This window comes from Rhodotorula paludigena, assembly GCF_050403205.1.
Source record: "Rhodotorula paludigena JCM10292 DNA, Rt_paludigena_JCM10292v1_ctg64, whole genome shotgun sequence".
Taxonomy (NCBI): domain Eukaryota; kingdom Fungi; phylum Basidiomycota; class Microbotryomycetes; order Sporidiobolales; family Sporidiobolaceae; genus Rhodotorula; species Rhodotorula paludigena.
In genome coordinates, this window is record NW_027481394.1 from 1 (window position 1) to 13,680 (window position 13,680).

The following is a 13,680-nucleotide window of genomic DNA, read 5'->3' on the forward strand; positions in this document are numbered from 1 at the left end:
GAGCAGCGCCGGGACCAGAGCCAGGCGAGCGCAGAGATGGACCAGGACGCGTTCAGGCAGCTCCTCGCAACCCCCGCACCCTCGTCCCCCCCCCCCCCCCCCCCCCCCCCCGGGGGCGGCCCCCCCCCCCCCCCCGCCCCCCCCCCCCCCCCACCCCCCCCCCCCCCCCAAAAAAGCCCCCCCCCCCTTCAAACCCCCCAAAGTTTTGCCCGCCCGGTAAAAACCGCCCCCTGGGGCAGGGGGGGCCCCGCCCCCGCCCCCCCCCCCCCCCCTTCCTTGCCCCCGTGCCGAGGGCTGACTATTCCCGTCGCACCGCTGCCGACGTCCCAGTCACCCGCCTGAACGAGATCCGCGCGAGGCCCAAGGCGTCGACGAGCGAGGACGGCGCAAAAGACCAGGTCGAGATCGAGGAGAACCGCGTCGACACGATCCTCAACGACGTCTTCCAGGTGCGTACCTCTCGTCGAGAACGGGTGTGGTATCTTCCAACACGACGAGCTGATGGCGTCGGGTATGGCCCGCAGCTCCTCTCGCTCTTCTTCCTCCGCATCGGCAAGTCGCGCGAGAGCCCGGCGACCTTCTGCCAGTTGGGCACAATGAAGCGCCTGCTCACCCACCGTACGTTCCCGCTCCTCCTCTCCTGCGCGTTCCCGGCTGACTCGGAGCGCCCCTCGCCAGTCAACGAGAGCGGCATCTACACCGAGGCCGACCTCAAGCCGTACCAGCACCGCCTCGCCGAGCTCAAGACCATCATCGAGGAGGGCCGCCCGGCGGCCGACGACCCGCGCGAGCCGGCCGAGCGCCGGCGCGACGAGGCCATGACGGCGCTGCTGCTCGCCAAGTGGGACGCGTGCGACCGGCTCGTGCACAAGCTCGCGTCGTCGCTCTCGAGCCTCGCCGTCGAGCTCTTCCCGCTCCACCAGCGCCTCATCACGCTCCGCCGCACGCTCGCCGGCATCGCCGCGCGCCCGCGACCCTCGGCCACCGACGTCGCCGGGATCCTCGCCGAGCTCCGCCAGATCGAGGACAAGCGCGTCGACGGGAAATTTGTCGTCGAGCGCCCGCCGACCGACGAGGGCACGGGGGGCGACACGGTCGTGCCCGCAAAGGGGCAGGAGCTCCTCGCCGGCCTGCTCCAGGACAATTTCGACATTTGCGAAGACATCAAGGCGCGCGAGGGAGAGGACGAGGTTGCGCGCGGACCGCTCCAGGCCATCTATGACCGCCTGAGCGAGATCCGCGCCCAGCTCGAGCGCCTCGTGCTCACGCACCGCTGGACCCTGAGGGAGACGGTGCGTGTCTCTTTTTCGCTCGCTCTCCCCTGCGCTCCCCGTCGACAGAGGGGGCGGGCTCAACTGACGCGAGTTGGGCGGCGGCCTGCAGGACCTGTACAACTACCAGAACGAGCTCGCGCGGGTCGACGCGCTCCGCGTCGACGGCAAGTTCCGCGACGCCGACGGCAACGTTCCCGAGGGGCAGCTCGTGAGCCTTCGTTTCCATTCTCGCGCAGTCTGCTTCGCCGCTTGCGGTTCCGCGCGTCCATGGCTGATCGTTGCTCGCGCTGTGCTGACGCGGTCTACTCTGCAGGTCCTCCTGTACCTTCTGCGGCGATGTTACGGCCTGTGCTACCGCCTCATGGCCTCGTCCGAGCCCGTCTCGGAGGAGCTCATGCCCATCGCCAACGTGCGTCTCTCACCCTCTCTCTCTCTCTCTTTTCCTGTCCACCCTCGGCTCACGAGATCCGGCGTCGGTGCAGAAACTCAACACGATCAAGCGATGTCTGCTCGAGGTGGCCAAGCAGGGCGGGCCCTTTACCGCGCGCGACCTGTACCCGTTCCAGCTCGCGCTGTACCAGATCGACTCGCTCCGCAAGGACGGCAAGTTCGAGGGCCGCGACGGGAGCGTGCCCGAGGGGCAGGGTGCGTCGACGCTTTTCCCCTTCGCGTCTGCAGAAGAACCTGGGAGCGTTCGCTTGCTGACTGTCAGGAATGGTGCGTTTGCACAGCCATCTTGTGTGCGCTCCTGTCCGAGGCGCACGAGATCATCTCGATGATGCAGGAGGAGGGCGTCGAGTAAAAACTGGGTCGACGTGACTTTGCAGAGGGGAAAGGAGGGCTCGAGGGGATGTACGGATCACTCGCCTATGTGCCGTGCCTTTGGTCTCGTTCCGGGCTCTTCGAGGGCGAGGGGCCGAACGCAGTCTGCAGCCCCCTCGCTGGCGTACGGGCAGCGCTCACACGCAATTCACCACTTTTCGCATACGAGGGTGCAGGAGAGAAAGCAGCTATGCGTATGATGGCAACAAGGGAACGGCGCAGCGAGTCCTGCAGGTTGGGGACGGGAAACCAGCACCTCGACGCGCAAACGACCAAGAGAAGGACCCCCGCTCCGCCCGTTCGCCCCGCTAGTCCGACTCGCTCGACGACGACTCGTCCTCGCTCCTCGCTCCCTTCTTCTTCCCGGCCCCTCGTCCGAGCCCCCTCTCCCTCGCCGCCTTCTTCCCCGCCTTGCTCAGCGCCTCCTTCGCGCGCTTCTTCCGCTCAGCCTCGTCGCGCGCCCGCTTGGCGCGGCTCCGGTCCGCGAACCCGACCGACGGCACCTCGGCGAGGAACGCCTCGTCGTCGTCGTCGTCGTCGTCGTCCGACGCGGTCGCGAGCCGGGGCTTCTTCGGCACGATGGCGGCACTCTTGGTCGCATCGAGGCGCGACGAGGCCGCTGGGGGCCGCTTCTTGCTCGCGCGAGGGGAGCCCATCGGGTCGCGGGACTTCTGGTCCTTCTCCCGCGGCGACGGTCGCTGCGTGGTGGAGGGGTGTGGCGGCGACGAGGACGCCGCGCGCCTGGCCCGACCACGCTGGCGTTGCGGAGAGGATGTGATGACGGTGACCTCAGCGCCAGAAGACGAGGCCCCGTCGTCGTCGTTGTCGTCGTCCGAGAGCACCATGCTGGTCGAAGCTTGCACGCGGCGAGGCCCGTCCGTCGAGTCGGCGAGGCGCGGCGCGTCGCCGAACGTCGACTGTCGCGCCTTGTCGCTCGCTCTGTGCGTCAACTTTGCCGGACGGGGAAAGACGACGGCGTCCGAGTCCGAGTCTGAAGCGGCGGACGCAGGGCCCGCATCCGGCACGGTCAGCGTCGTCGATGTCGTCGCCTTGGACGACCGGCTCGCCGTCGAGGGCTTGTCGCTCGCGCGTCCCGCCGAGGCGGCTGATGAGGCCGACGTGGACGAAAAGGACCCGCTCGAGTGCGGCTTGGCAGCGGGCGCATTCGAGGCAGCCGACGAGGCAGGCGCGCCCATAAGCGCCTTGGGCTTGCGCCGCCCTGCGCCCGACTTGGTCGGTGCCGCTGCTGGCGGATCATCCTCGCGGTCCCGCTCCTTCCTGCGCTTCTTCGGCGGCGCGCCCTCGTCGTCGGCGTGCTCGAGCTCGCGCCCGCGCTCCTCGATGCGCTTCAAGCGCTCCTCGACACGGCGCTCCTCGTCCTGCTCCTCGGCCTTGACGACGCGCAGCACCTCGTCGTCCTCGACGGGGAACATGGCGCGACCGTACGCGCGGCTCTCGGCGCGCAGCTGCTCCGCCTCGGCGCGGTCGCCACTCGCGCCGCCGCCGCCGTCGCCACTGTTGCGCGCGAGGTCGTGGCGGAGCAGCTCGACGGCGCATTCGGGCGAGAGGACGCGGCGGAGGTACCAGTCGACCGAGAGGGGCGCGACGCGCGGAGCGGTGAGGATCGGCTGCGTGCGCGTGAAGAGCTCGTGCAGCGTCGATTGGATGATCTCGAGGCCGCGAGGACCGTAGCTACGGTGTGAGGAAGCGCGTCAGAGGAGGTGCTCATGCGGCAGCAGACGTGGGACGAGCACGCACTAGCCCGGCTCCTCGATGTCAAAGTCGCCCCATTCGTCGATGACATTGCCACGCCGCCCGCGGAGCTCCTCCCACTTGGCCTTGGCGCGCTCGAAGAACGAGCTCTTTTGCTGACCAAAGATGATCTTGGTAAGGTGCGGCGCGATCTGGCGGTCGATGCGTCTGCACGAGGCGCAACTGTCAGTGGTGGGAAGACGGTGCAATCAAAGGAGAGACCGTACTTTGGCAGCTGGTCCCATGCGATCGTCCTCGGCCACCCACGCTTGATGCCTTCGGGAATGATGGTCCTCTCTTCGGTATGACGCTTGCAGAACGCGCTCGTGCGCACAACGTGCTGGTCGACGAATCGCACTGCTCTTGCATTCTTGAGCGTCGGGCGATTGTCGTGCGGCTGTCGGAGGAGCGACTGCTTGAGAGCGAGAAGTTCGCGCGAGGGCTTGTCGGGAAGAGGCGCATCGCAGAAGGGGCAAAGCGTGTCGGGATCGATGGAAACATCTGCATAGAAGCGAGAAATTGGTCAGAGGCCCGGCGAGAGGAAGCTGAGCAGCGCACCTCGGTCATCGAGTAGCGGGTCTGGCGACTCCTCGTCGCGCAATCTCTCGGCCCGCTCCTCCGCGAGCAGTCTTTTTTCATTGAGAAAGGCATCATCGTCGTCGTCTTCCTCTTCTGCCTCGACGGCACGGCCCTTGCCCTTCTCCCGCCTGCGCTGCCTCGCCGTGTCGTCCTCCTCCTCGGCGTCGAGCGCCATCATCTCGGCGAGCGTGGGCATCTGCTCCGCCGGCTCGTCGTCCTCGACGTCGGAAGACGGCGGTATGACCTTCTTGCTCTTCTTGCGCTTCGACTGCGACGTCGAGGCACGGGCGGACGAGGACGGTTCTTCGTCGTCGAAGCCGCCGCGAAAGGTGCCGAGCTTGCCCATGCGGGCAGGAGCGGAGGACGAGGGCTTCGCGGGGCTGCGTAGCTGCAGCAAATCTCCGTCGCTGGACGAGCTGCAGGTGAAGCGTGAGCGGGTTTCTCCACGTGAGCGAGCCGACGAAGGAACACACCTGCTGTTGTCAATGTCCGACTCGTACTCGACCCGGCGGCGCGGCGCCTTGAACGAGGCCGTGTCCTTGCCCTTGACCTTCGAGCTAGACCGCTTATCGCGTGCCTTGTCGTCGCCCTTGTCCTGCTTCTTCGCCTTCAGGGGTGGCGACGCGACGCCTTTGTCCTTCTTGCTGCGCGACTTACTCCGGCCGTCGTTGTCCGTGTCGGCAAGCTTGTCGAAGAGGGTCTGCTTGCTCGAAGACGGCTTCGACGCCGACTTTTTGGCCGCCGCCGCCGCGCCTTCGCGCCGCGCGGCCTTGATGCCAGCCAACCTCTGTACTTCCAGCTCGGTAGATGCGGCAAGGGTCTGCTGCTTGGCGGTACCGGCCTCAAAGGCAGCCTTGCGCTCGCGCTCGCCCGCCTTGGTGGGCGACTCGGTGAGGTCGAGCGCGTCAATCGGCAGCCGGTGCGGCGAGGTGCGCGTCGGCGAGTGCGGCGCGCGCTGCTTGCCCTTGCGGGCGCACTTGAGCGCGTCGGCCTTGAAGGGGTTCTGCCCGGGCGCAGGCGGGTGCTGGTACGAGTAGTCGTGGTCGTCGAGGAAGCCAAGCACCGACTTTTGCGTTCCATTGTTGAAGCCGTCGCCGCCTGGTCCATACTGCTGCTGGAAGGCCGAACGCGGGCCGTAGCGCGGCCCGCCGTCGCGGTCGCGCTTCTTGAGCTGGTGTCCGCCGCTGCTGCCCTGGCCGTATGCGCTCCCGCCTGCCCCTCCTCCGCCGTGGAAGCTGCTCGAAGCGACAGCCGACGGCTGATACCCAGCATTGCCGTATGAGAGCGGAGAGCGGTCGCTCTCGCTCTGGCCGTTCGCGGCGGGGACGGAGAAGGGAATGCCGGCTCTCAGCGGCGACGGCCTTGTCCTTTTATCGTATGGGCCCTTGGGTCCGTGCAAGTTGCCCATACGTGCGTGCAGCGGCGCACCTGGCCGCAGGAGGGCCGGTAACGCGTCGGAGAGATGAGAAGTGGAAGGCGAGGCGAGAAGGTGACAGAGGGCCGGAGGGAGAAGATGCGCGCGTGCAGCGGCGAGCTGAAGCTCAATCTAGGCGGTGCGAGCCGCTGCTGGTCCAGCAGGGGCTACAGCGAGCGCGACAGCGTAGATGCGAGGAAGTCAACCTGCAGAGACGCGGGTTTGTCCGCTTCATCCGCGTCCAGCTTGCTCCCGGGCCAGACAGGCATGCACCAGAGCGCTGTCGGCACGCCTGGAGAGCCGGGCCAGCCTCCCCCAGCCCGCCCTGCACCATCTGGTCCCGCTGTTCGTTCCCCCACACTGCCCGCACCTCCTCTCGCAGGGCGCGGCACAGGGCCTGAGGCGCCCACGCAGGACACCGTGAGGGGTCCAGCTCTTGCGCCGCTGCCTCCTACCGCAAGCAGCAGCTTCTCGCCCGCCCTCCCGCCGCTTCCTCCCCATGCTCGTCGTCTTTCGCTCTCCGAGTCGCTCGTGCAGCTGCAGAACGAGGCAGCGTTCGTGCAGCGCCCTCCACCTCAGTCTCGACCTGCCCCCGACATCGCCAGCCCGCCGACCGTCATAGTCCCGGGACCTTCGCCGCCGGTGGGGCTCGACGCTCCTGCCGAGAGCGAGTTCTTCGTCGCGGGATTGACAGCAAAGGAGCTCTTCGTCCGCCTGCCACAAGTGCGCTCATTGGCCCATTCGAGCAGCGAGATCGCGGCTGACATCGCTCGTTCTAGGCGGATCCCGTTTCTGCGCTTCTCGAGCGACACATTACGCCAGAACAGCGACCGCTGCGCGATCTGTCGGGCGACTGGCGCGGAAGGACTCTGGAAGAGCTTATCGTGCGTGCGCGGAGCTTTGGAATTCGTTAGGGTTCCTGGCTGACTCCGAACGAGCAGACCTCGTACAACTGGCGAGGAGTCGCACGATACGCGTACGACGCTGTCACCCAAGCTCCGCCCGAACAAACGAGCTACATCCTCTCGGTCTGTTGTGCTGCTGTTGTCAAGGGCTGCACAGTCTGACCTGTTCATCTTTCACAGCACTGGCTCCTCCGGTTCCACGCCCTCTTCCGCCTGCGCCTGTTCGAACCCCTGTCCTATGAGCTCCAGCGCGTCGCGTCCCTCCTCCCGCGTTCTTCCTGCCTCATCATTCCGCCAGAAGAAGTACCCGCGGCCGACACGCCCCGCTTCCACCCCGCCGTGCCGTACGAGCTGCACGTCCTCTTCGCCTCGCTCCCGGGGATAGCGGGCGACCGGCGGGCGGCAATCGAGAGGCTTTCGGCGCTGCTGCGGACGTCGAAGGAGGAGGTGTGGGAAGCGAAGAAGAGGGGCGAGGCCGACAAGGAGGGGGAGTGGCGTATTCGGGTAGAGAGGGTGGCAGGGCTCGTCACGGCGCTGCTGCAGGAGCTCAAGGTGCGCTCCTACTCAACGTCTGTGTCTCACTCTATGGCGTTCATAGCTGATGGCGAACGGTGTGCAGGCCACCACCTCGGCTACGTCGCTCCTCGCCCCGCTCGCTGCCGCCTCGCCCTCATTCCGCACTGCCCTCTCGCGCATTTACTTTACGACGGGCGACCTCGGCGGCCTTTCTGCTGCACTCGAAGCGCCCGAGGTGCCGGATCGGCAGAGGAGGAAGACGAGGGTGCTGGATCTCGTTGCAAGAGCGGACTGGTCCGAGGCAGAGGCGGAACTGAGGAGATTGACGGAGGAAGAGCCCGACGACGCAGAAGTACGCGAATCGCACTGCGCGCAGTGGACCTGCTGCTGATGAGGCCTGACTCGCAGGCACACAACAATCTCGCCGTCGTGCTGCTGTACTCGGCCAAGCTGGACGAGGTGCGTCCCGTCCCTCCCACGGTTGGCTGCAGGCACTGACAACCCGCCTCGTGCAGGCCATCATGCACCTCAGCAATCTCTTCTCGTCTCGCCCCGCGCTCGCCTACAACGACGAGACGCTGCTCTTCAACCTGTGCACGCTGTTCGAGCTGCGGAGCGAGCAGGCCTTTGCGCACAAGGTCCGCCTGCTCAGGTCGGCGGCAGAGTTTGGCGCGCAAGGGCTCGGAGCAGAGTGCTTCAAGCTGCCGCTGTAATTCGAGGTGCAGGAGCCGGGCGGCGATGCGCATCGAGAGGGACTGGGCCTTCGCAAGCTGCTTGTTCTGGCTCGTTTGCGCGATTGCGCGCACCAGAGGGCCTGCTGAGTGACTCGGTTCCGCGCAGTCTAGATGTTTTTGTGCTTCGCTTCGTCGCTGCCGCCAACGCGCGCACGGACCCTGCTCGCGCGGCGTCGGCAACACCGCCTCCGCGCCCAACTCGCTTCCACTCACTGGTACCACAGCAGCATGGCGGCTCCTGCTGGTCGTCCAAAGCTTGCTCCGATCTTCACCAAGCTCTACCACCCTGCCAGCCCGCGCGCGCGCGTCCAGGCGGCAGAGTTTGGAGCCGAGTCGGCAAGGGCTGACGAGGAGGTCGACAACGGTGAGAGCGCCTCCAGCGCGATTGGCGGGCCTGATGTCGTCGCTCATGGGCCCACTGACTGCTCCTGGACTTGCAGATGCGTTGCACAAGCGCCCTCGCGCGCTCGACCGCATCTCGACGCTCCCGCTCGAGGTCTTCCTCCACGTGCGTCTCACTCCCTGATCGGACGACCGTACAGCCGTACTAACCATCTCTGACATCCAGATCTGCGCGCTGTCCTCGCCCGGCACGCTCCTCGAGCTCTCGCGCACCTGCACGTCGTTCCGCCGCACGCTCTTCCACAAGGGCGCCGAGCGCGTGTGGGTCGCCGCACGCAAGCACGTCGGGTGGCCTGATCTTTCTGCAGGCAACTTGAGTGAGCCGAGGTATGCACACCTTGTCGAGGGGAGGAACTGCCAGGTACCTTGCGGTTCTTCGCTGCGCCCGCCCTCTTGCCTTCGGTGCTGAGATGCACTTCTCTCTAGGTCTGCGGCATCTATCCGCGTTCCTTCACCCGCAAGAACCTCGATCTCCGCGTCAGGTGCTGTCTCAAATGCCTCGTCGAGAAGTGGCGTGATTCCGCTCGTTTGTCCCCGTCGCAGTGCTCACCCGCGGATTCTGCAGCATCCAGACGGCCGACTCAGTTCGCAGGGAGCACCCGAGCTTGCATCAGGCTACGTTTGACTTTTGCAGGCGAACTCGCAGTAAGCGGTCTTGTCGATGACCAGACGCAGAGCGGAAGTCTGACCTTTTCCCGTTGAGCAGCCGATGCTCACCGGCGGTACAGCGAGCACGGTACGTCCTCTGGGTTACGAAGCTTCGACGCTTCTGACTCGTCGACGCGCTGCAGCGTTCTTCTTCCTTCCGGCTGTGCTGAAGATGGACAAGAGCGTCAGTACTATGCTCGGCTCCACTTGGCCCAAGGATACCGACCTAAGCGGCGCTGTCACGGCGTCTTCCCAGCTGATACCGCCCTTATACGCCGAGCGGCGCGACGACGAAGCCATCCTTGCTCACGAGAAGGTCCTGAAACGACGTTTCGAAGCAGAAGCTGAGCGTAAGAGGGAGGCGAGGCTGCGCGAGTACGTTCTAGCCATAGAATCCGCTTTGTAGGCCCAGCAACTGACTTACTGTGTATAGCGTGAAGGACAGACTCCGGTCCATCGGCCACGATACGCACACGTGCGGAATTGACATGCTCCAGAATTCGTTCGCACTGCTGATTAGCTTGCGCGTACAGGTGCGACCGGGTCGTGTCTGAACAGTGGTACGAATGGCCTGACCTAACGCTCGAAGAGATCATGGCCGACCTCGACTCGGAGGATGAGGAGGGTCTGCTTCGATCGGGCGGGCAGCCGGATTGGTTCCATGTTCTTTACGACGGGGACCTTCCCTCGCCCGTCTTCCGACAGGATGCCACTCATTTCGAGATGCTCGAGCGCCAGGCCGCACTTGCCATGTTCTTTAGCCTGGGCACGCCGCTCCAGGACAGCGGTCAGTCTTTCTTCGCTGCTCTGTCTGCGTCCATTACTCACATTGCACGTCGCCAGAGTGGGACGACGTCAAGCACTGGCTCTTCACCGAAGCTGACAAGGTGCAGCAGGAGCGCGACGCTGAGGAGACGCGCAATCGCGAGACGGCGGAGATTCAGGCTCCGATCAAACCGCTGTACGACGAAGTGCTCAAAGCGCTTTCGAATTCCGACCATCGACTTGTACCAACCTTCAGCTCGTTCTGCTACTTTCCGACAGTGCGACCGCTGTGGGGCCGGGCTCTGCGCGAGACGCCTGCGACGCAGTCGAGGTGGTCGCCGATCCTCGCGACCGTCGTCGAGGAGGTGATCCGCACGATTCGACGGACCGAGATCGAGCTCTTCAGCCAGGTTGCGCGTAACCTGTCGACGGACGGCGTCGATCTGCCGGACAGCGTCAAGAAGGCTATCGCCGCCGAATTCCTGCCGCACCACCACTACCCGTCTAATGCGATCCCGCCGCTGCACGCTGCGCTTCCGCGCGCTACCCTCTTCAACATCTTCAACCGCGTGACTGCTCTCTTCCTCTGCAAGGCGTGCGGCGTCATGTTCCATTACCCGCACATCCTTACACACCTGCGTCACGAACACGACGATGCGGTCATTTCGACGTGTCAGCCGGCGTGCAAGGAGTTCCGTCGCGTGGTGCGCAGCATGCTGGAGGAAGCCGATCTGAGCGAAGCAACGACGACGAGCGCCGACCTCGAAGCTCTCGGCCCTGTATTTGACATCGAGGAGTGGACTCGCGACTGGGACCTGGAGATTCACGCGCAACAAACATGGTCCACGGTGGTACGCTTGAGACTACCTCTTTGCTCTGCGAAGCTCAAGCGCATCGCCCGAACAGACATCAAGGTTCGATGGACACAACGTCGAGTCAATCAGCATCCGCCCGTGAAGAGTCTTCTCCTGCCTGCCTGCTTTCCGGTGTAACTACAAGCCTGTGCCCCTGAATCAAGCTACCTGGCTGGCGAGCCACGTGGACCAACAGACGCGGGGATTTCTGTTTCATTTAGGCAGGGCGCGTGCAGCCGACAACTCGGCGCACAGCAACTGGAAAGTCTTGACAGGAAGAAGAGATGTGATAGGCCAGGAACAGGGAGAAAGGACCGAAAACAATGGCGGAAGAACCAGGCTGCGGCCGCCTAGTAAAGGAATGAGCGCATCGGCTCCTCGAACGCCTCGCGGATCTCGTCGTTTGACTTGCCGAGCGCAAGGAGGATCTGTGGGAGCGGCAAGCGAGTCAGGCTCTGCATCATGCACATCTGACGATTGCGGACGCACCTGCAGGAGTCGGCGAGACTTGACCGGGTTGAGGAGCGCCGAGCGGATGTAGCCAGTGCCGCTCGCGCCGGGGATCGAGGCGCCTGTGCGCGCGCAATGTACCGAGCGATCAGCGCTGGACCGCGTCAGCAGCAAACAGAGCCGACGCACCATTGTTGATCTTGGTCGACGAGACGATGGGAATGCCCTGCTCGACCAGGTAGCCGAGGTTGTCCGACGACCAGGGCGAAAGGCCGCCAGCACCGGTGCCTGCGAGCGCAGTCAACGCAGGTTAGGAAGGTCAAAGTGCGGGAGAGGCGAGACGGCCATGTTGGACGCACCAGCACCGATGAAGCCCTTCGCACCGTTCGCCACCGACACGTTGACGCCGTCGAAGACGGCCTCCTGGTGCGAGTAGAGGATGTCGACGCGGGGGAAGGCAGTGACGGCGGAGATGTCGTAGACGCGCTTGAAGGTAGGCTGCGAGGGCGGGTAGTAGTAGAAGGGAGCGGTCGAGAGAAGGCCTGTGCCAATGCAAATTTCTCAGTGCGCGCACGAAGAGCAAGTCGGGGAAGATACCTACCGCCGACGAAGCCCTGTTCCGGGGCCTTGAAAGTGTCGAGGTAGTTTGCGTGCGTCTTCTGGCAGTAGTAAGCCTGTACAAGAAATGTCAGTGCCCATTCTGCCCTGAGCAACTTGGAGCAAGTCGGACCTGGCAAATGCGGTCGTTGAGCGTGATGAGGACGCCGCGGCCCTGCGACGAGGGCGAAATGGCGGTCTGAACGGCCTCAATGAGGTTGTACGGGCTATGCAAGCAGTATCAGCATTGATCTGACGGCAGATCTTGTGCAACGCACCCATCGGCGGAGATTGCGGTGGCGGGACGCATGGCGCCAACAACAACCGCGGTCTTGTTGCACGTCAGCGTGGCGTCGATGGTGAAGGCCGTCTCCTCGAGTGTGTCGGTGCCGTGGGTGATGACGCTATACAGGGGCAAAGAGACGTCAGCGCTTGCTTGGCTGCCAAGGTGGAGCAGACGGACACAGCATCGTAGGGCGCATTTTCGGAGCAGAGCGCAAGGTTGGTGAGCTTGCTGAGCTCGATGACGATGTCGTCGGTGATAGACTGTCGATGCAACCGTCAGTCTCTCCTGGAGAATCCAAGCAGGACGGCAACTCACGCCAGAGCCGACATTCGATACTTGCATTCCGTCAATGTTCGAGATGCTGTATCCGCCACAATGGTCAGTTAGCCCTCCAACATGGACAGCTGACTGTGATTCGCCCACTTGAGAAGGACAGGAACAGCGTCGACGAGCGCCTCGACGCCAATGGAGCCCGCGCGGTAATTTGTACTGTCCGTTGCCGAGGCGGCGGCGCCAGCAATAGTGCCACTGTAGTCAACTGAGCGTCAGCTAGAATTCTCGTGACATGCGTTGCAGTGAAGAGCCCCACCCGGTGGCCATGATGAGCGTTCTCGGAAGCGATTCGTTCACGGGACTCGAGTAGGTGATATTGAACTCGGGCTGGGCGGCAGTATCGCGCTTCTCGATGAAGTCAACAACGGTGCGCTGCCCGGCGAAGGGAGCAGCAGCAGCCGAGCCCACGAGGGCGGCCGCAAGGGTCGATGCGAAGAGCATGGCGCTAGCGGAATGAGAGTGAGGGGGGAACGAGCGTGGACGCGCAAGTAGCGGTGCAAGCGAGAGTGCGGAACAGAAAGCAGAGAAGCCACAGAACGCTAGGTATCTCGTGAATCGGAGTCGCTCAGCGCCAGGAAGCTTGGCCGCCGGCGCCGGCGGTCTCTGTCCCATGCCGCTGGTCGAGGGCAGCGAAACCAGCGAGGGATCGACGGTGAGGGCAAGGCTTGGCGCGCAGCGAAGCTCGGCAGCAAGGCAGGAACATGCGAGATAAGGGCGGCTAACCGCGTTGCGGAGAGCGATCGAGCGGCGGAAGAAGCGGAAGATCCGCCGCGCAAGCCCCGATGCACGCGGGGTGTCGTGCCCGTACCATAGAACTCAGCAATCAGCAAAGTAGTATCTGACGCGCTCAAAAGACTGGCGAGCGGGCGAACCAAGGCGGGAGAAGCAAGAGGCCGATGACTGTGATGAGCGGGCGTGCGGGCCCTGCAGCGCTCGTGCAGCCGCGGTACTTGTTCACTACGCGTCGAAAGGGGCTAGCTCGCCGATTGCGTGACGCTGGGATTCGAAGCTGGGATGTGAGGCGATGAGCGGGTCGAGCCCGAGCGACTGAGCAAAGGACGACAACCCTCGGCATTTTTCGCGACCCTACGGCCCAGTCAGAACTCGCGGCGGACGAAACCAAGAGCGCCGCGAAACTTGCGCCTGTGCGCAGGAACGGGGCAATTTGAAGGCGAAACCTGGCGCCATGCGGAGCGGGAGAGACAGCAGGGTGAATTTCGGCCGAGAACGCGTGCAGCCTCTACAGCTGGCGCACAGCGACTCGTCTACCGTCTACGGCATTTCTATCCGAAGAGTGACCTTTTTGAAGCGAAAGAAGGAGGCTCAGAAGCGGGAAGGGGGGAGACGAG

The 13,680-nt window shown here is 64.6% G+C and overlaps 5 protein-coding genes across 5 annotated transcripts; 3 read left to right on the forward strand and 2 right to left on the reverse strand.

The window, feature by feature from the left end:
- Window positions 1-330: 330 nt before the first annotated feature.
- JCM10292_005445 (uncharacterized protein) lies at window positions 331-2,076 on the forward strand (the record flags this gene model as incomplete). The annotated part of the gene is made up of 7 exons (XM_076652049.1): window positions 331-449; window positions 525-618; window positions 679-1,292; window positions 1,384-1,482; window positions 1,588-1,683; window positions 1,757-1,919; window positions 2,006-2,076. Coding segments are annotated over 7 exons (1,256 nt in total), but the record flags the coding sequence as incomplete, so codon positions are not given.
- Window positions 2,077-2,404: 328 nt separating this feature from the next.
- On the reverse strand, window positions 2,405-5,835 carry JCM10292_005446 (uncharacterized protein; the record flags this gene model as incomplete). The annotated part of the gene is made up of 5 exons (XM_076652050.1): window positions 2,405-3,788; window positions 3,855-4,016; window positions 4,076-4,349; window positions 4,407-4,843; window positions 4,901-5,835. The coding sequence occupies 5 exons, from the start codon at window positions 5,833-5,835 to the stop codon at window positions 2,405-2,407; spliced, it is 3,192 nt and encodes a 1,063-aa protein (XP_076502363.1).
- A 273-nt stretch (window positions 5,836-6,108) lies between these two features.
- JCM10292_005447 (uncharacterized protein) lies at window positions 6,109-7,975 on the forward strand (the record flags this gene model as incomplete). Its single annotated transcript, XM_076652051.1, has 7 exons — window positions 6,109-6,564; window positions 6,621-6,725; window positions 6,783-6,869; window positions 6,927-7,298; window positions 7,366-7,614; window positions 7,671-7,721; window positions 7,778-7,975. 7 exons carry the CDS (start codon window positions 6,109-6,111, stop codon window positions 7,973-7,975), a joined length of 1,518 nt encoding a protein of 505 aa, XP_076502364.1.
- A 249-nt stretch (window positions 7,976-8,224) lies between these two features.
- Window positions 8,225-10,768, forward strand: JCM10292_005448 (F-box protein; the record flags this gene model as incomplete). The annotated part of the gene is made up of 8 exons (XM_076652052.1): window positions 8,225-8,360; window positions 8,437-8,504; window positions 8,565-8,715; window positions 9,105-9,134; window positions 9,190-9,421; window positions 9,580-9,833; window positions 9,890-10,662; window positions 10,718-10,768. 8 exons carry the CDS (start codon window positions 8,225-8,227, stop codon window positions 10,766-10,768), a joined length of 1,695 nt encoding a protein of 564 aa, XP_076502365.1.
- Window positions 10,769-11,015: 247 nt separating this feature from the next.
- Window positions 11,016-12,772, reverse strand: JCM10292_005449 (uncharacterized protein; the record flags this gene model as incomplete). The annotated part of the gene is made up of 11 exons (XM_076652053.1): window positions 11,016-11,093; window positions 11,155-11,237; window positions 11,305-11,403; window positions 11,475-11,657; window positions 11,717-11,789; window positions 11,846-11,939; window positions 11,991-12,116; window positions 12,176-12,258; window positions 12,314-12,359; window positions 12,422-12,526; window positions 12,588-12,772. 11 exons carry the CDS (start codon window positions 12,770-12,772, stop codon window positions 11,016-11,018), a joined length of 1,155 nt encoding a protein of 384 aa, XP_076502366.1.
- Between the last annotated feature and the right edge of the window lie 908 nt (window positions 12,773-13,680).